Source organism: Pteronotus mesoamericanus, unplaced genomic scaffold, assembly GCF_021234165.1.
Source record: "Pteronotus mesoamericanus isolate MK-2021 breed Mesoamerican mustached bat unplaced genomic scaffold, CSHL_Meso_final scaffold_45, whole genome shotgun sequence".
Taxonomy (NCBI): domain Eukaryota; kingdom Metazoa; phylum Chordata; class Mammalia; order Chiroptera; family Mormoopidae; genus Pteronotus; species Pteronotus mesoamericanus.
The window spans coordinates 5,442,074-5,463,347 of record NW_026555317.1 but is presented as its reverse complement, the minus strand read 5'-3'; the positions used below and the strand labels follow the sequence as shown (position 1 = coordinate 5,463,347).

General features: G+C 38.1%; 1 protein-coding gene across 2 annotated transcripts in view; it reads left to right on the top strand.

Moving 5' to 3' along the window:
- Positions 1-2,620: 2,620 nt before the first annotated feature.
- The window catches only part of GFPT1 (glutamine--fructose-6-phosphate transaminase 1), a 54,874-nt gene continuing 36,220 nt past the window's right edge, over positions 2,621-21,274 (top strand). For both annotated transcript variants that reach the window (XM_054593547.1, XM_054593546.1), the window contains exons 1-3: positions 2,621-2,798; positions 15,210-15,317; positions 17,224-17,331. In XM_054593547.1, the coding sequence (XP_054449522.1) occupies positions 2,792-2,798; positions 15,210-15,317; positions 17,224-17,331 (223 nt within the window). In that variant the 5' untranslated portion in view covers positions 2,621-2,791. The remainder of the gene's footprint in view (positions 2,799-15,209; positions 15,318-17,223; positions 17,332-21,274) is intronic.

Sequence of the window (21,274 nt, the reverse complement as noted above, 5' to 3'; positions counted from 1 at the left end):
GTGGGCACAATGGAAAAAATTGTTACTAATATTTGGACTGCTTCTTTGTCCCTTCTTTTATATGTCTGTACTGTTGCTGTATCTCCAATGCAGTCAATTGGCAACTAAGCAAGCTACCTACTGCTGCTGAAGCCCCTCACTGACCACTCAGGGAAGCTTGTGCAAGAGGTGGACATTTGAGAGTATAAGAGCTGGTCACAAGGGGTGGAGTGTGGAGGAAAGACTATTTCATGACATGACTGCTGTTTGTCCCAGAAGCTGGAATGGAGGTTGCTTTCCACAACCCCCACCCTTACAGACTCTCTTATCTTAATTGATGTTCATTCTGACATAAATTAGCACTCCTCCCTTGCTTCCTGCTATTTGCTGGTTCCTGGAACAGGATGTTGTTTTGACCTGACCAAGCATATAATCTCTGGCATTCATGTACTAGTGTCTGTGACTATTCCCCACTTTCACCCTACGGGATTCTTTTGCATTTGTCAAGCAGCTTAGGGGTCTATTTTGTTTTGCAGCCACCCAAGACATGCCTTGTAAGTTTCCCTTTATAAACTCGATTAATTATGAGACTAGAGTGGCCAGCCTCTTTCTTCAGTCTTTCCCTGCCCTCCACTTAATGGAAGTAGATTTTCATTTTTGGGGTTTTCCCTGGGTCTGCCTATACTAAACAGTTGGGAAAATACTGGCCTCCAATGCTTACTCCTTTCAAACGGTGCATAAACACCTTGCAAAGTAACTGTAGAATGGAGATGGACAAGACAAATTGACAGTCATGATGAACTAATAAGCTGAAGAGGAAAGCAGGGGGTTCAATATAGTTTGATCATGATAACTTTGGTGGTACTGCTGGCATTTTCTTTGTGGCATTGACAGGTTTTCTGGTTGTTCAAACGTTGCAATCATCCGTTGACTCCTTGGTAATATCACCTAGGTCTTACCAGAACCTCTTAGATGAGGGTTTGGAGGCTAAAATGTATATCCAGAGCCTTTGCCTCTTGAATTAAGAAATGTGTTGTCTATTTTCAAACAGCTCACTGTTTTCTTTTTTTTTAACTTTGCTCTGAGGGATTTAAAAACCTGCTTAAGGGCCTGAAATATCAAAGGGCTTTCATGTTAGAAATACTTGTATTAGTTCAATGTGACATTTTCTGGCCTTTCAGACTGGTAATAATAAGGTATTTTTCCCTGCTAAGAAAAACTGAAGAGCCCTTTGCTTACTTGATCATATAACCAGCCATACAAAGTGAATTCTGCTTAGAACGTGACTTTTTTTTTCACTCATTCAAAAGCATTTTTGATCCCTTACTTTGTATTAGGGTTTACACTAGGTGTTGGGTATGCAAGCACTTGTTATAGCCCCAAGAAACCTAGCCTAGTAGGGAAATATGCAAAAAAAAAAAAAAAAAGGAAAAAAAAATTCAAAGCACATTGCTTTAAAGGGGACAGCTCAAAGAATGAGAGGTTAATGCATGTTTTTACGTTTGGGGTAGACGGAAAAGGTTTTTTCCCTAACAGGTAGCACTTACGTAGAGATGGGGTGTGGATTCCATGAAGAGTAACCAGTGTGTGCAAGACTTGAGAATGTAGGCCCAACTGAGAAATTACCTGTTCAGCAGTGTTGGAGTGGAAAGGGCTGGAAGATGGGGTAGGAGGAAAGCAGTAGTGTAAGCTGAGACATTTGGGGTCTGAAATCCATGCTATGTTCTGTATGGCATACAAGTTTTTATTTGCTTCTATTCTAGAGTCATTAGTAGAGTTAGGATAACCACCTACATTTGACTAAATATACTACTTAAATCTTCCTAAAGCAAATGCACATACCATAAATTCTCAGAAACGTCATCTCCAAGTCTCTCTCAGCAGGAATGGTGGGTTAATTCATGGAATTAATTAATCGTTAATTCATGAGTCAAACGTAAGGATGTCAAAGCTCGGCAATTCCTGCAGTCCTCTCAGGTGGGCCAGCATGTTTCTCCCTGCCCCTTTACAAAAAACTAGGGGTCAGGGAGGCAAAATGGATGGGGGAGGCCAAGCATTATTACCTAGAGCCTAAGTTGGGAACTGAATTGCCTACCAACAACAGAAAGACTGGCAGAATCTGCATGGCGCTTTGCAATCGAGAATTTTGGTATCTCTCTTCCCTCAATTATTTGCATTTTTTTCTTACGTTTACCCCGTTCCCACCCTGATTTATTTGTCCGTCAGGCCTCCTGCTTTTTTCCTTCTCTTTACCAGCTTCCTGGGGTGGAGATTGGGGCCTTGCCCTGCACTAGGCTCGCGCCCCATTATTTGCTTTGCTAACAATTCCATTCTCCTCCCTTCTTATCTTTCCTTTATTCCCTGCCAGCCACCAAGTATCTTCCTCCCCCGCGGCGTCGGGCCTGCCGCTCACCAAAGGCCAGGCCGATCCAGGAACCTCTGGCGGATGCGTGCCTCTGCCACGTCCTCGCTGCCAGCAGGCCAGCGCCTGCGTAAGCAGAGGAGTGGGGGGTGGGAGGTTGGGGGGGTGGGAGGCGGGATCTGCGTGTGAGCGGCGTGGACACGGCCCAATGGGATCTGCAGACAGTGGCAGCGGCGGCGGCGGCGTGGTGCGCGTCAAGGGGCAGGGCCAGGAGGCAGTTGCTGGCTTGTCCCGGAGGCCAAGAGAGCGTTTACCTCTGTGGTCGCATTCCCTTGGGAGTCCGGCAGTACACCTCTACTCCCAAACCCGCGGATAGCCCCACAGGCTCCTGTGTGCTCCCTACCTCGCCAGCCGTTCATCACTCGCCTTGCGGACCGAGCCTCCTGCATCATGTGTGGTAAGGACCGCGGGCGGGGGGCGTGTGCGGGGCGGTGCTGGGGTGCACAGCGGCTGCTGCGGAGGCCTGAGGCGCCGGCGGGAGCGGGAGTGTGGAGTGTGCGAAGTCAGAGTGATGGGCGGGGTCGTCCCACTCTGGCCTCGAGTTTTGGGGCCCCTGCGAGCTGGGGTCGGGGGGTGTGGTGGACTTAAGAGGGTACCTGAGAGGGGGGCGGGCCCTAGAGAGGATCTAGGGGAACGGAGGAGGAGGAGGAGGCTAGATGCAGAGAAGGGAGTCAAGAAGGAAGAAAAATGTTTGTGTAGGAAAAGGAGAGACGACCGAGGGAACTGAGGTGTGCATGGGGGTGTCTTCACAAGAGTCCACCAGGTGAGTGAGGCAACCTGTGGAACATCAGGTGAGGTCTCCCGAACTTACATTGTATTCTTTTAGGATTTACCTTTAAAAGTATATTTATTTTTAGTTACTGTCTTTCGGTCAGGCCCAATAGAAAACAGAATTACAACCAGAGCTATGACAGTGGCATTACACATGATCTTACTTCCTGCCACCTCGACTCAACAGAAACTATCGCTAATTGATAACTTGGTCGAAGAGGTCCAGAAGTGACCATGGCGATAGATCATACATCATTCATCACTTGGATGTGCCCCCATTTAAAACACTTACTTACGAAAAACATTAGTCTCCCTTTAACAAATGTTTTGTCTGGAACAGTTAAAACATCGTTAGGCCCTTTTATTCCGTGTTTCGAGACATAGTTATTTTAATATTACGTAACAGTGTTAGCTAAAAGAAATTGGCAGAATTATATCCGAAATGACTGATAGGCACTAAAATTGGTATTAACTTGGCCATTGTCAATATAAAAAATTGTATCCTTACCTTTCTTGTTGAAATTTACAACTGACCTTACCCCTGAAGGGGGAAAAAACCCACTTTTAGTTTAATTTAATTTTTTATTTTATTTTCTTATTTTTAGAGGGGAAGGGAGGGAAAAAGAGAGAGAGAAACGTCGATGTGTGAGAGAAACAACGGTAAGTTGTCTCTCACATGCTCCCCAGTTGGAGACCAGCCTGAAACCCAGGCATGCGCCCTGACCAGGAATCAAGCTGGCCACCTTTCACTTTGTGGGATGATGCTCAACTGAGCCACGAATTGAAACTTAAATTCTTTGTAGCCTTTCGCAATAAGAACTGAGCAGGGGGTGGCATGTTCTTATTAGTGTATATTTTTCCTGTATTTCACTTTGTGTTAATTTCAGCTCTTGGAAAAGGAACAGGTTTAGAGTAGTTTAAAAAAACAAAACTGGAAAACCTATAAATTGCTTTCTGAAATTATTAGGGTAGAGTGGACTTCAGCATCAGATACAGGTTCTTTCACTGTGTCTAGTTAGTAGAGTGGTTTTGCAAGAATACGTAATTTAGCTTGGAGCTGTATAGTAGTGATTATGCAAACTGGTTAATCCCCATTGTGCTTCATTTAGTAATTTACTTTTCCTGAATGATGAGGTGTGCACCAAGTTAAGTACCTGACCTTCTGGTTGCAGGTCATGTTCCTCATCTTGTTCCAGGAAAAAGGAAGTCAAAGTACTATAAAAGAAAAAAAATTGATCTGGTTTAGAAAAGGTGCAGCGTATAGGGAGACTTTTCAGGTGGAGGCTAGATGTTGAGAGTTTTCACATAGCCAACATTCCCATTCCACAGAGTTATTGCTGAGGGAACAGATTATAAACAGTAAAGAAAGAACTAATATTTGAAGCATTTTTGAGGTCCTGCATTTAAGCCAACCCACACCGTAATTTTGCATAATCTGGAACAGGATCCAGAATTCATTCCCTCTAATGTAAATTATGAAGGTTAACTGTTAAGACAAGAGTTTGTATTTATTTTCCTCCCACATCCTAATTCAAATAAAATTTCTAGGCAGAGAAATTGAGTGAGGAATGAGATCAGATGGGAAAATTTAGAGATTTACTTTCTGAATACCTGCTGCCAATTTGTATTTTTCTAAAAGATTATGTTTTTTCAACATTGCTACATGTTGAAGCAAAATAATGAGGGTGAATGATTTTGTTTGTGCTTTTAAAAAATATGATGTACTGATAAAACAGTTATGTTTACTGGTTTGAAGTGGGATGTTAATAAGTATTAATCAGAAAAATAAGTATTTCATGGTCCAGTAAACTTGGGGAGCAATAGATTAAACAATGTTGAACTGGCTTTTTTAATTGGAGGCCTTCTTGAAACCTTTACTGTGCTAATAAGTGTTATGCATCTCCCAGAGAATAATATGTCTGTTAATGAAATTTACTTTATCTTCCTCTTATTCTTGGCTCTTTGGAGTACAGTTTATTCTTTTTTAGTTGTTTTACCTTTGGCTTTGGTAAGAAAGTGTCAGGTCACCAAAGCTACCCACATTTTTAAAAGGTTTTTGCTGGGGTTTTTTTGTTTTGTTTTTTAAATAAATGATGGTTGTATATAAATAGAATTTTTGTAAATGAAGTTGTGTCTTGCCCTGGCTGGTATGGCTCAGTGGACTGAATGGTGGCCTGTGAACCAAAGGGTTGCAGGTTCGATTCCCAGTCAGGGCACATGCCTGGGTGGTTGGCCAGGTCCCCAGTAGGGGGCATGTGAGAGGCAACCACATATTGCTATTTCTCTCCTTTTTCCTCTCTCTCTCTTAAAAAAAAAACCACACAACAAGATTGTGTCTAAAAGCAGTAAGGGAGCTGCAATTTAAAAGTATCCTGAAATGAATCCTTAAAAAGTTATTTGTAATTATACTGTCTAATGGCTTTGAGAGTAATTGAGGGATGCTGAGACTTGCTGCTAGGATGAATCATAAAACCAGTACTATTAACATATCCTTAGAAATCATACTGGATATAAAGTAGTTGTGAAATAAAATAATTAATTGCTTAATGAGCATTTCCTCAGTTGGGTTTCCTGGAAAGGGAGAGGTAATAGGTTCTATCAATGAGCAGTAAAAAATGGGAAAGAGTTTTATAACTCACAGTTTGGGAAATTCTGCTTTTGGAGATTTGCATTTAGCAAAATTAAAGGTTCTAGGAAGATCTACAAGTGAACCTGTTAACCTGTACCAGGGGTATCTAACCTTTTGGTGTCTCTGCACTGCACTAGAAGAAAAAGAGTTGTCTTGGGCCACACATTAAATACATTGTGAAACGTAATCACACACACAAAAATCTCATCATGTTTTAAGTAAATTTATGATTTTCTGTTGGGCCGCATTCACAGCCATTCTGGGCTGCATGTGGCCCATGGGCCACAGGTTGGACACCCTTGCTATAATCAGTATTTCTTAAACCTTTAATTATGGGACCTTTCCTTCACCTCATCCTTATTTAGCATCCTGCAAAATCGTATTCTATTTTTGTAGTTTGGGAATTTCTGACTGTACATTTCAGCTACCTAGAAAGTGTTAGAAGTGATGGCTTTATATATTTGGCACTCTGCCCTTTGGAGAGATGACTGCAACCAGGGAGTTGCCTTTAAACAATTGCTGTCTGATTTGAGAAAACAAGGAATGCACGTGAAACGGGTGTAGGTGATAATACACAGTCCTTGTTCTCATGTTATAGACCCCAAGTGGAATGAATAGAAATTCAGAGGCTGGTTAGGCTGGGAACATTCTATGTGATCGGGCAGGACTTTTATGTTGAGGAATAGTGCCAGCTGGTAGAGAACTGGTGCACTGTGAAAGTTATTGATGGCATGTATTACTCACCAGTCAATGGAGTTAGAAATAAATTGAGAACTACTGCCAGGGGGGTTGAAAGAAGAAATAGACGTGCCAGCAAAAAGAGACCAAGGACCAAATGGTCAGAGGCAGAAGAGTTCCAAAGTAGTATTGCCTTGGACAGAGTTTACAAAAGTAGAAGAAGATCATGTATGTTTAATACTGCAGAGAGAAGTTAATTGCATTTGGCTATAATAAAACCATTAGATATGCTGCATATGTGAAGGCAGAAGAACTTGATTTCGTTTCGAGGAGGAGAGCAAGTATACTAACAAAGGAAGGAATGTTTTGGAACTGAGAGCCCTGATAGAGTTGAAAAGTTGAGTTCTAGAGCTGTGGTCCCTGACCTATGAGCTGTGAAGTTAGAGGGTATCCATTGGTTGATTCATAACCTAAGCATTGTCTATAAACTGAATAAAAGTTGAACAATAAAAATTCGACCCACTCTTATATAGGATCCTCAAAATATTTTGATGTTAACAAAAAGTTCCATCTTTACAAAGTTGAGGAATCACTTAATGTTAGTACACACAGACCCAGGGAAAGACTTTACGGAGACTGAAAATCTACCTCCGTAAGTTGAGGTCTGGAAAAGACTGAAGAAAGAGGCCGAGCACTCCAATCTGTTTACTAATAGAATTTATTAACAGAAACTTATATATGAAGTATGTCTTGGGTGACTGCAAGACTAAATGGATCCCTGTGCTACTTGGGCGTCAGCAGAGAATTATATAGGGTAAAAGTTGGGGAATAGTCACAGGTCCAAGTGCATGAATACTGCCAGGTATGGAAATTACATTGACTAGGTTAGGATAACAACCTATTCTAGGACACACTAGCACATAGCATGAGGCAAGGGAAGGGTGCTGATTTGTGCCAGAGTGAGTATCAGTTAACATCAGACAGTCTATAAGGAGTGTTTGCGGAAAGCCACTTCCCTTCTGTTCTGGGTCCAGCTTGCAGGACAGACAGCAGTCACCTCACAGAACAGTCTCTCTTCCACACTTATCAGCAGTTATGAGTAGGAGAGGCTGGTTCAGGGAGTAGTATGCAGAATGTGTTTCTCGGTATTATACTTTGAAGATGAAGATGAAGACTTCAGTTCTATAAAGTGAGAATCTACCAAAAATGAGAAAGAAGTTGGGAAGAAGAAATGGGGATTTGAGAGTAGTCTAGATTCTAGACTTTAGAAAAATATCTGGGGGAAAGTTGGAAGGTTAAACAATCTAAGAATTAACAGATTGGTCAGCACTTGGAAGGGCCATTTTGACAGTGGACCTCAAATAGGATGCTAGACCTCATTGTAAGGGTGCTCAGGGATGCAGGAGTAAGAGCTGGCTTGGTAGGATAATGAAAAAATGGAATTCGCTGTGATTGATCCAAGAGAAGTGGGAGAGAGGAAATATTTGAAGATTTGTGAACAGGAAGGACACTCTTTTTCTCAGGAAAGATGGTGACATAGGTAGACTGTGAGGGAGAGTGGAACTAGAGATGTCAGGGTTTAAACAGTGCTTTGAGTTCCAGAATGTTAAATGTGCAAGAGAGGTGTTATGGAGCTCCTTCCAGTGGTAACATCTATTTACAACAAAGTAGGGGACACTTGAACCAGCATTTTGTAAATAGGAAAATATATTTTAAACAGTTAGAAAACACATAATTGAAATTCATCCTTGTGGCACTCCATACAATTTTTACTTTGTTTCAGAAATGTAGAAAATTTTATCTTATAATCTTTCATCTTCTAAAGGACTCTTACTTGTGGAACGTGCCTCCATAATTATAGTAGTTTTGACTGTGTTTTATGACATGTATTTATTTAATATGTGTAATTTTAATTGCAGTATTGTTCATAATTTCAGAGAGGTATGAAAACCTCAGCAGGGAAATGGTTAGGTAAAATATGACTATTATGGACTGGTATGCAACCATTAAATAGAATAGGGTAGATGTGTTGTACTGACACAGAATTATCTCAATATCTTAAGTAAAGAGAAAAAAATGCAGAACATTATATATAGAGTGTCATCAAATTTATGTGTTTTAAAAAATCCCTTTTAAGTCATATACATCTAGGTTCATTTATGCAGAAACATTCATAGCTGAAAGATTGGGACACTATGTATTGAATTAATGTTGGTTATCTTCCCTATGTGGAGGTAGAAAGAGGAGATTTTCACAATTCATTTTGTAGCCTTTGTGTAATTTGAATCTTTAATGATGATTAATTTATAAACTTTTGTTTTAAGAAAAAAATTTTTTATGAAACTTAAGTGTTATTGTAGATGGGTTTTGATTCAGAAAGTATAAAATTTAGAAAATGAATTGAAACACTTAACACTGATGAGTTCTGATGTCTAGGGTCTTAAAATACTGGAGTTGTCAAGTGAAAAAATAATGTTGAAGTAAAATTTGTTATTCATAAGGACATAAATTTAACCAGGCATAGGAACTTTAATAATTTGATTAGTCAGCTAAATTGCATTCATATAATCTTATAACTAACTAAATTGCTTTTAATCAGGCATGCCTGAATATTTTGTTAAGCAAGGTACTTATGAGTGTTTTCATGTCATTGAATTTAAGTTCCCATTTTCTGAGAATGATGTCTGTAGGTGCAAGCATCTTCTTCTGTTAGGGAGATATTTATCCCAAGTATATTACGTTAATAAGAAAACTTATACTTTGGAAGCACATGTTGGTTTGGGAGTAGAAAATCTCCTATACGCCATACAACTACTTTATGTGTTATTGGAGCAATTACTGAAGAGTTGTGGAGAGTTAATTTTTATTTTTTTGTGTTAACCCTAAGTAGAACTGTACATTGGGAGGTCTGATAAGTCAAAGACCTGGAAAATGGATCGATTCAATCAATCTAGTGAGTTCTACTCTAATAAGCACCATTTTGCCTCCATTGTAAGCCTGCCCTGCATGCCTGAGAGGCTGGTTATTTGCCATTATAATTTCCCAGTTACCCCAAGATTATATACAGATAACCTACCAAAGGTAGACTCTCTTGGGCCACAAGTGTTCTCAGAGAGCTGGTGTGTAAAATTGGCAGATTCAGTGTCTTTATCTTTCATTTTCTTAACCAGGGATGACTAAGTTAATTCTCTTTCTTCCTTCTGCCAGCTCTATTACTTTGATCTTAGAAAATTCCTCTATGTGTGTCGTCCTTTTCTTCTTTCGGTATCTGCCCAGTTATGTAAGGAGAAGTATAGCTCCTACTTCTTTCTCCAGTCCTCCTCTTTTCCTATTTTTTTTTTTTTTTGTTCCAATAGTAAACCAAAAAATGACAGTAATGATTATTGGTAATACTAGTACTTCCTACATAAAAAAAAGGGGCAGGTTTTGAATTGGAATTTGATATATGGTATTTCGTTTAAAATGCCACTGATTGGGGAATGAACTATTATTATATAGATTACAAAGAAAGAAAATATGGCTGTCTTAAAATCAATGCTATCAATTTCCAAAGCCCTATAAAGTGTTTTACAGGTGCTTTCAGAATATCACAGGCTAAGTGACTGTCTTTGTCTTTATCTCAAACCAGTGATGAACCTTAACATCACTAATAGGTGACCACAGACAATATGAAATGCATACGTACTTGTGAATAATTCTTGTCCCAAATTTTTAACATAATTCAATTAAGCCCCGTAGATCTATCTTCCAGTTATAAGAAATAAAAGGAATAGAGAAACTGGTTAGACCACACTACAAGGGGGCACCCAAAAAACCCCAGAATTATGTTTTGGAGGACAGGTCCCTTGTAGTACAGGCTTCCCCTGCTAGGTGAGTGTTCTGGGGACCCATCTGTATCATCGTACCAGCTGGCATTTTGGGTGGCTGCGTTAGGCTTCAGTGAAATTTTTTTGAAGACTCTTTCAGTGCGTTTGCCCATTTTGTGATAATGCACCTGCCCACACTGCACTGAGTGTTAAGCAGCTTTTGACCAAAAATGGCATGATCCTGTGTCCTACCCGCTCTATTCACCCAGTCTCGCCCCACGTGATTTTTTTTTTGTTTGTTTCTGTGGATGAGAAAAGTTCTCAAAGGGAAACATTTTGCTGATGTGTAAGAGGTAAAACAAAAAATGGCAGAAGCACTAAAAGGCATCAAAATCAAGGAGTTCAAACTGTTTTGAACAGTGGAAAAAGTCTTGATATGTGTATTGCATCAAATGGAGAGTACTTTGAAGGCGACTGAAGTTTAAACATGTAAGAATAAATACACAATTTTTTATAAATAAATTCTGATTAGTTTTGGGTCCCCCATTGTATGTAGAATTAGACACAGCCATAACATGAGACATTTAACAAGAAAATTGGCCCCAGCTTGTCAGTAAGTCAATGTCTTAGGGAAAACAGGGCAGTAGGGGAAACCATTCTGTATTCAGAAAGACCTATGAGACATAATCAAAGGGAGCTTCATACCTTTATTGTATCCTAGAAGGAACAAATCAGCTGTAAAAGGCGTTTTTCTGATAATATGGGATATTTGAATATGAACATTGTGTTAGGTGATATTAGAATATTACCTTCTTAGGTGCAATAATATGGTTTTATAGGAAAATGTCCTCATATTTTGTATGTTACTTTGCTTTTAATTATTAACAATATGTTGTATGTCCTCAACGTCATTAATAGATTCCTAGAAACTGATTTTAAATGAAACAATGGATAATAAAACCATTTTCATCATAGGCTAATTGATATAAAATAAGAGCTAAGTTCTTATGACATATTTCTGGTCACAGAAACATCACCAAGCTTCAAATAAATACCCAAAATACTTATAATATTAAACTTTGAAATAAATGTGAGCTATACATACACTTAAGAAAGATGAGTAAAACCAAGTAAGATAATTATTTTACTTATTCCGTTTCAGGATCATGGGTGGCCAGAGCTTATACCCATGACTCTTATCCACAGTACAGGGCACAGGTGGGACCCCATCCTGGACCAGACGCCCTTCCATTGTAGGGTGCCTCATACACTCAAACTCAGAGAGTTTAGACATGCCAGTTCCCCCCATGTGCACATCTTTGGCAGTACTTAGAGAAAACTCACACAGACATGGGGAGAACGTGCAAGCTCCACACAGATAGTAGCCCTGCTGGAAATTGATTTTTTTTTCCTGATCACTATTACAACAAAAGGATATTGAATGAAATGACAGTATTTGACATTGAGGACTTGCTTTATTCTGAAAATAAGGCCCTTCACCAGTTTTCCAATTTTAATTTGGTAAATGCAGTATACATGGAAGAAAATCATGCAAATGTAACAAAGAAATGAGGCCAGAAGAGAAGTGCAGTCTGTAGAGGTATTAAAAAATGTCAAAATCACCCCTCTTTCCTCTTTCACCATCTCTCCATGCTGCCATAATGGTGCACATGAATGTCGTGGCTGATGCTCTCAAGACTATCAACAGTGCTGAAAAGAGAGGCAAATGCCAGGTTCTTTTTACACTGTGCTCCAAAGTCATTGTTTGGTTTCTAACTGTGGTGATGAACCATCGTTACATTGGCAAATCTTAAATTACCAATAATCACAGAGTTAGGAAAATTGTGTGAACTTCAGGGGCAGGTTAAACAGGTGTGGAGTAATCAGCCCCAGATTTGATGTGCAATTCAAAGATCTAGAAAAATGGCAGAACAACCTGCTCCCACCAGCAATTTGGTTTCATTGTACTGACAACCTCAGCAAGCATCATGGGCCATGAAGAAGAAAGATAAAAACACATAGGAGGGAAAATCCTGGGATTCTTTTTCTAGGGATATAATACTATGTGCAAATACAATGCCTCAATAAGAAAAAAAAAAGTCAAAATCATCAGGAAAGTCTCTAAAGCAATCAGAGAAAAATTCTCAGAAATCATCAACATCTAGTTGGAGGGGACTGTAAATATCTTGAGGTAGTATCAGAAGTAGGAAATATGTGGTCCTTATGCTATCACTCCCAGGTAAAAGATGTTGCTAATCAATCTGGCTTTTATTCCTGTTTAGAAATGGTGCCACTGAATCATTTTTAGTGTTGTTCTCTATAGCCAGTCACTACCAGTTAATACTTCGTTGTCACTTGATGTGAAAACTGTTTTACCATGTCTCAAACTCATTCATTTAACAGAAGGGGACACTGAGGCAGGGTGGTATAGTGGTAAGCTTTGGGGACACACATGAGTTAAAAGTATTTGCAGGGTTTCTTCAATAAAAGGCTACTCTTTTTTTTGGCAAGAGTACTTGTTTATGAGCTAACCAATGTTGAGTGTGAATTTTATTAGGTTATCAAGCAGTCACAATTTTGTAAGTTTGTTTGGAGATGGGTATTGGTTTAGAAGATCCTCTTTCCTATGGCATTGTAATCAAGACCTTAAGAGTCATGTAATAAGCCAATGTAAATCAATGTAATATCTAATTTGATATTAAAATTAATATCAAATTTGAATGCTGTTAAGTTACATATATTAAAAATAGTGTTTTAATGTTACATCTATATTACTCTGAATTTTCTTTTAAAAATGTATTCAGTCTAGAACTTGCCCTAAAAACAGTTGCTTTTATGTTGCTAGCATTTAAAATTAAAAAAAAATTTTTATCGTTCAAATACATTTGTCTCCATTTTCCTGCCACCACTTTCCCCTGCCCCACCCTCCCCCACCTCCCACCCTCAATCCATCTCCACTTAGTATTTAAAATTTTTAAATTGGTATTTGGTTATTTAACATTTAATTCTCCATATGCATTATTTTACCATCATAATTACTATTTTTTTAAAAAAGAGATGATTTAGTAGTGAATTTTTCTGGTTCTACTGAATTATTGGGATTTGGCAGCTTCTCAAGGCTTTCCAGAGTGCCTCAGACACATATTACACTCTCAAGATTTGACAGTGTAATATGTTTTATTAGTTAATGATCTTCAAATGACTTAGGTTGTATCTTTCTTTAGCAGATTGTTTAGCTAAAGCCAGTCGCAGTGGCAGAGAGTAGACTAGTTGAGAATAAGTATTCTTTAGCACATTTAAGTAATATTTTGGGAAAATATTTATATTTTACTTATTGTCAGTGTTCTAATAAAAATACTTACTTGGGACTGATAGTTTTCTGCATGTAATCTTTATCAAAGGTCAGTGACCCATAGGGGAAACAAGTTTAAGACACATAAAAGCGTGATTTACAGTTGAGTAATTGGTTAAGTTCATGTTATAGATATTTCATATCTATAAGGAACAGTAGTAACAATAAAAATCCCAGATCTCATACAAGGTTGTGGTGCTGTGAAAAGAAGATGCTTATATAGCATATAGTAACTTAAAAACCTTTACAACTATAGGTGTTTTTTTCTTTTAAATATGAAAAAAGCACAGGATTTCTCTAAGTTTTAGGCCTCATACTTCCTTTTCTTTTGAAAGTTTAAGCAGTTCAGGTTATTTTGGATTTAGTTTTAAAATGTGGATTTCCTTTTTTTTTTCTTTCTTTAAGGGCATGATAATTTATTTGAAAAAAATTGTGCTCTACTGATCATGGTGCTCAGCATACATGTCTTACGGCGTCTTTCTTGGATATTAACAATTTGGTATTTTTGTATGCTTAAATGCTTCAACAGGACCAAGCTATTGATATTTATAGAAATAAAGAGACGTTTTCAAATGGAAATAAAGACTAGTTGTTTTGGAGTTCTGTGATGCATAGTTCATTTAATCCCTTATGATTCATTAGCATTATAGTGGAATATTAAAAAAAAAAAAAGGAAATTCTTTCATACTTAAGCAACTTGAATTTATACGTTCTCATATTTTGGTCTTCAGCTGTCTTCACCTTGACCAGAGCATAATAATGGAGGGCTTCAGATAATTTCCCTCCTGCTGTTGCTAAAATGTGGATATTATTTACCTGTGTTCTATTTATTGCCTCTTTGCCTGCCTGGATCAGTTCACATGTACTAGTTTTCAGTTTTGCTTTTCCAAATTATTGCTTTTTTCTATGAATTCTCGAGAGTTGTAAACATGTATTGCAGTTATTTGTTGTTAGCTAGTACAATACCTGGTGAACAAGTGATTCAAGCCATTTTCTTTTAAATTGATTATATATATTTTAATATATCCCCCTATTATTAAATTATTTAGGTAGTATTTTTTACATCATTGCTACTTACAAATTGTTTATTCCCAAATGTTACTGATAACATGGTCATTGGAAGAAGAAAAATTATTTCATCTATACAGTTATGTGGGGCTCATATGTAGCTTAAAATACTTACTTTAGGAAAAATTTTTCTTTAAATATAATGGTAAGTATTTATAACATAAACCACAAATTTTTTAAATGGTTAGTTTTTTAAAATTAAATATCACTTTACAAAATGGCAGTGATGGACAATAAGTGACCAGTCTTATAAGCTGCTTTGAAAAAAATAAACATTTATTTTGACATATTTGCTTTAGTCTTTTATAGATGAGAAATCCCCCATTGAAAAAATTTCCCTGCCTTTAGACAATTTGAAGTGAGGATTTATTTCTCTTTTAACTGTTGACTCTAAGTTCACATTTTTGCACATATGCATAATTATGCAAATGAAGATTTTGTTATAAATATGTTAATTTTTATTCTTTAGACAGAATTTTCTATTAAATATTTGCTTCTTTGCAGGTATATTTGCTTACTTAAACTATCATGTTCCTCGCACAAGACGAGAAATCTTGGAGACCCTAATCAAAGGCCTTCAGAGACTGGAGTACAGAGGATATGATTCTGCTGGTATGTCCTTTTAAAAAAATATTATGGGTTTGCGTGATTCTTGAATCTAAATAGAAAGTTTTTATATTAGGTGACTAGAATCTTTAGTAATATTTGTTTTGGGCAAATCTAAAATCTAAAGAATTTTTGTATAATGTTTAAAGAGTTTGTTTATGTAATTTCAACAGTACTATCATTTACATAGAGTATTGCCTCTAATAGGTTTCTTCTTTTGCTAAGAATGTTATTGTATAAACATAAATCATCTGGGGACTTTTCCATGGTTGGTAGAACAAAGATCTTGAAGGCCTTACTCTATAAATTATCTTTTTTCTTTTCTATAAATTTCATTTTCTCCAGATAGATATTCCAGACTTTCAGCATATAAACTTAAGAGTCTTCTACCTTACATAAATTACAAAGCAGATAAAAATAACTTTTTGTCAATTTTAAGTTCTACTCTAGCTCCTTTTCTTAACTGTATTGGGGGTCCTCAAGACCACCTTCAGATTTGATGATTTTGTGAAAAGATTCAGCATAGAGTTGTGCTCATGGCTCTGATTTATTACAAAAAAATAATACAAAGCAAAAATCAGCAAAGAGAAAAGGCGCATGGGGTGAAGTCTGGAGGAAAGCCGGCAGAAGCTTGGAAGGGTTCTCTCCCGGTGGAGTCTCAGTGGATGCCCTAAATTTGCCCAGCAAATGTTGACAATATGTGTGAAATATTGTCTACCAGGGAAGCTCATTAGCAACTGAGTGCCCAAGGCTTTCATTAGGGTCACATAGACACCCTCTGTCTAAAATGTCCCAAAATTGCAGATTCCTAGAAGAAGAGAAGCAGGTGTTCAGCATAAGCCACATGGTTGCACCAGTGGTTTAGGTGCAGTGAGCCATTCTTCATCAGTTAGGATGGTGTGAACCCTCCTGAAATCCAGGGTCTATCTTTGCATGCAGACGTGTCTAAGGATACCAGTGCAAGCCTGCTCTGTTAACTCTGTTTTGTGCATTTAGCATTGCTAGCTGTAATGAGCATTATCTTCCATGATATTCCTCAGTTAATGGAAAGACAATTTCTCAACTACTTTGTTCTTAAAATTCTCCCTTTCCTTAGCTTCTCTGATAACACATCTCATCTTTTTTCCGTGCTAATTATTTCTTTTCTTTCTGTTTTGGGAGCTCCTTTTCTCACCCCACTCTCTAATCAATTCTTTCTGTGTGCCTTTTATTACTAAGTCCTTTCATTGAGCCTAGGAGATATCTCAGCCTTCTCCTGCTTCCTCATGTTACATTCAGTCATTTCTACACAATATCACCTATATCTATCTTCATTAGCACAGTTTAATTCAGGTCCTCTTCCTTCGTGCTTTGTTAAAGCTGTAACTTCTGAACTGGTTTCTTCTTTCTATTGCTCCAGTCTATCCTCTTATACTGTTTCCAGAGATTTTTCTAAACTTTTTTGCCCTTTAATTTCTCCACTTGAAACTTCTCTGCTTTCCAGTACCCTCAGAATAACTTTTTCAGATTCCTTAGGATCTTAAGTGGAATCTTGAGAGAGTATTTATTCCCTGACATTCTCTCTCTATCCCAGTCGAGTGGTGGGTGCCCATCTTCTCTGTTTCTCCACTATACTTCAGTTACAACCTGTAATACTTTCATTATAACCTGAAACCACACTGTATGCAATTATTTTTTTTCTTTGTCTTCTTAATACACTATTAGGAATTTGTGGACAGGAACTGAGTTATTTTATTTTTTGTCTGTAGCAGCTGTCCTGGTTCTTGACATATAATAGGTGTTTCGTATATGTTGAATCGGTAAGGAAATGAATTAATTAGATGAAAAATATTTTAATTAAAAGTTTTGCCTCACACTGTAAGTAATAGCCAGTTTTTAATCTTGCTGTTAAGACTACCTTTTGATGTTTCAGGTGTGGGAGTTGATGGGGGGAATGACAAAGATTGGGAAGCCAATGCCTGCAAGATCCAGCTCATTAAGAAGAAGGGGAAAGTGAAAGCCCTGGATGAAGAAGTTCACAGTAATGTACTTAGTTTGATTTTGTCCCCCTGCCCCTTCTCTTCCTTCTCCCTTCCTCATCCAGTTATCTTTCTTCCCATATTTTGGGTCACATTCAGTGACTCTAAAAGTTGAAGGGAGAGAAGAAGAGTAGTTTTGTTATTGTCCGTATTGGCTTTAAAATGTACCTGAGCTTCAAAAATGATCATATTGATTAGGGAAGGAAATTAGGCCAGCTGTGTCCAGAGCAAGATCGGTATTCTAAAATGAAATTGCCATAATTCATGAGGAAGGGCCTTTCGTAGGACAAAAATAGGGAAGATAACGTTTGTTGATGAAATGGTAAGTCGTCCTTTTTAAAAAATATTTTATTGAATTTATTGGGGTGACATTGGTTAATAAAATATAGTTTTTAGGTTAAATAGTCTTTTTTTAATCTATATTATTGGTAGATATGCATGGGAGGCCAGAAAAGCAGGTTGCGACCAGGACCACCATCTTTGAGTGTCAACATTGAAACATACTCCCTCTTTTCATACAGGAAAGTCAGGAAGTAGTAGGGAAATGGGAAATTGCAGACATTGTTGGTGAATTCTTAATTGATAAATCACTTTAAAGAGCAATCTGGCAATGTCTGTATGGGAGATGCGTATACCCTGTGACCAGTTACTTCCACTCTTGGGCATATACTTGAAAGAAAGTCTATAGGCACAGAGCCATGACAAGAAGAGTCATTGCAACAAAATTTAGAAACAACGCCGATGTTTACCAGTCAGGGAATAGGATAATAAGTTGTAATGATAGTCAATGACCATATATAGCTTTTGAAAGGAGTGCACTGGATGTGGTTCTGCATGTGGGCACCTGGAGAATTACTGGGATCCTAATGTTCAGTAAAAAAGCAACTTGCAGTAGGATATGTAAAGTATAGGACCATTTAAAAAACATAAACAATGTGTATTGACAAAAAACATGAATGTCCTACAAGGTAAAAAGCTTTTATCATTTCAGTATTTACAACATTGTTGTCATTAAATATTTGCTACCTCAAAAAAACCCATAAAGAATACTATAATTTATGGACACATATTAGCATAATAGAAGTTTAAAGGCGCAGTGGAGTGGATTCTCTATCAACTTGAGAATCCTCTGAGGAGGAATGGGATGGGCAGGGTACAAAGGGGGTATCAAACACATCTTTTTACCTTTTAGATCTTAACAAAGATCTAAAGCACAAATAGTTAGATGTTAACTTTTGTTAACTCTGGGTATAGATATTTGGATGTTTGTGATGTTTGTGATATTTATATTATTCTTAGTCAAAAGGGAAGGAAGACTTCTCAGAAAAGGCCTTTGTATTTGTCGAGTAAGAGGTTATTGGTAGCGTCTGGCTTTGAAATAGCTATCTTTTATTGATTGCTTCCTGTGTTCCAGGTACTCTTGTAAGTGCCTCATGTGTATTAACTCATTTATTCCTCATTATAATCCTTGAAGTAGGTAAAATTATATCCTCATTTTGCAGATGAGGAAATTGACAGTAGTAAATAGTGTCTTTAGTTGGTGCTGGCAATAAAGGTCATGAAATTTGGGGCAAAGGCAGAGAGGGAGCTGCTGTTCTAAGGAGTGACAAACATTAAAGATATTTTACACTGTATGTCTTAAAAAAGATGTAACACACAAATGACTGTATGTTGACATTTGTTATCTCTGGATGTAGGTACTTGAGTCTTTATCATTGACAGAAAATTTAAATGTTTGAACTTTTAAAATAAAAAAGAACGATGACATCTGAGAAAAAGTATGAAGAGGGCAAAAAACCTTGGGCATGAAAGTAGTGGGAAGATAGAAGATGCAAATATGGAAATTTTTGAGGGATTCCAGCTCAGATAGATGAAGGCACAGATAGGGAGTTAGCCTTTCATAGGAGTCAAAGGTAAAAGAAAAGCTAAGTCAGACAGTTAGGAGGTGAGGGGAAAAAGCTGACTGAAGTGGAAATTGAGGGATGATAGGTAGGATTGAGGCTCAAGGAGAAAGAAAAGATGTCCTGATCTGTTGGGGAATTGAATCAACTATCGACTTACTGAATAAGGTACATGGGTACATGTTCCTTAAATGACATCAGTGAAATAAATAGACTTGGTAATTACCAAACATGAACTTAACATGATTTAATTTACATAATCTTGCTAAAGGCTCTCCAGTGTTGCTTGCCACCATGTGGAGGGAGATATTGCTTTAAGTATAGTTAGCCTAAAAAACTAGTCAGATGTTTTTATTGCTTGCATTAGCTTGTTAACGAGTGACAAATAGTGTTCTTTACTTTTCTGGAGGTCATTTATGAGGTCATCTTAATTATTCAGAGCACAAGTAAACCAGGGAAGAATATATTGATGATCGTATCTATTTATTGATGGAGCCATCCAATGAAAATTTGAGTATCTGCCCTATTTAGCTCTTAGTGCTTAGGATTCAAAGATGATAAGACCAGCTGGTGCTTTTGTAGAACTCAAATTCTGATGGAAGCTAGGTTGACAATATGTCATAAAAGTAATAGTGCAGCAGAGTTTACCATTGTGGTTTTAATCATAGGGTCTGGAGTCAACCAGATTTGGATAGAAATCCTGCCTCTACTTACTATTCACTATGACCCATGGAAGGCAGATTCTGTGATCTCTTTGAGCCTCAGTTTCTTTGTCTGTACAATGGAGACAATAGTACCCCTCCTCACAGAGTATTGTGAGGACTCAGTAACAAAATGAGTATTTATTGAGTATCTGTTATATACCAGCCATCATTCTGGGCACTGAGGACAAAATAGAACAAGATAGGCAAAGCTCCCTGCCATGATGGAACTTATTGTTTAATGAGATGGCCAGACAACAAACAAATATATGTTAGGTAATGATTAGTGTATGAAAATAAAGTATAGCAGAGGTGACATTTAAGCAGAGGCCATGTGATTGTCTGAAAGAGGGAATTCTAGGCAGAGGGAACACCAAGTGCAGAGACCCTATGTGGGCTTGACCTTCCTATGGATGCAAGTCAGTAGGGCTAGGGCAAGTGAGTGAGGGGGAGAGTGGCGGGAGGTGAAGCTAGAGAGGGGGCTGAGGGCTAGGTCATGTAGGCTCTTTTTTTCAGACAGGGGAAAGGAGGGAGAGAGAGGGAGGGAGACAGAGAAAGGGAGAGAAACATTGATCAGTTGCCTCTCAGATGCCCCTAACTGGGGACCTGGCCTGCAACCCAGGCATGTGGCCTGGTTGAGAACCAGACTGGCAACCCTTCGGTGTACAGGTCAGCGCTCAGTCCACTGAGCCACACCAGCCAGGGCTAGGTCATGTAGGATCTCAAGGACAGTGGGTTTTACTTTGTGTGTCATGTGAAGCCATTTGAAAATTTTGTGGAGAGTAACATGATCTACTGTTTTGAAAGGATCACTTTGGTTGGTGTGCAAAAAACTATTATAGGTTGTGCAGATGGAAGATTGAATACAGGGAAATCAGAATTCTGTTGAAGTAGTTTAGGTGAAAGATGATGGTGGCTTAGATCACAGTGATAAGGAAAAAGTGGTAAAAAGCCTTGTGAACCTAGCACCAGTAAATGTGATCTGGTATTTGTAAAATATGTGTTGAGAGCTTTTAAAATATTTTATTTATTTATTTTTAGAGAGAGGGAAAGGGAGGGAGAAAGAGAGGGAGAGAAACATCGATATGTGAGAGAAATATTGATTGGTTGCCTCTCACACACCCCCAACCTGGAACCTGGAGAAACATTGACTGGTTGGTTCTTAGCAGTCCCCAACCAGCGATCTGGCCAGCAACCTGGCTGGCAACCCAGGTATTTGCCCTGACTGAGAATCAAACCAGAGACCTTTTGGTTCACAGAATAAGGCCCAATCCACTAAGGTACACCAGTCAGGGTGCAAACCACTTTTTAAAGCAATGGAAGTCTATTCAAAGATTTTAAGC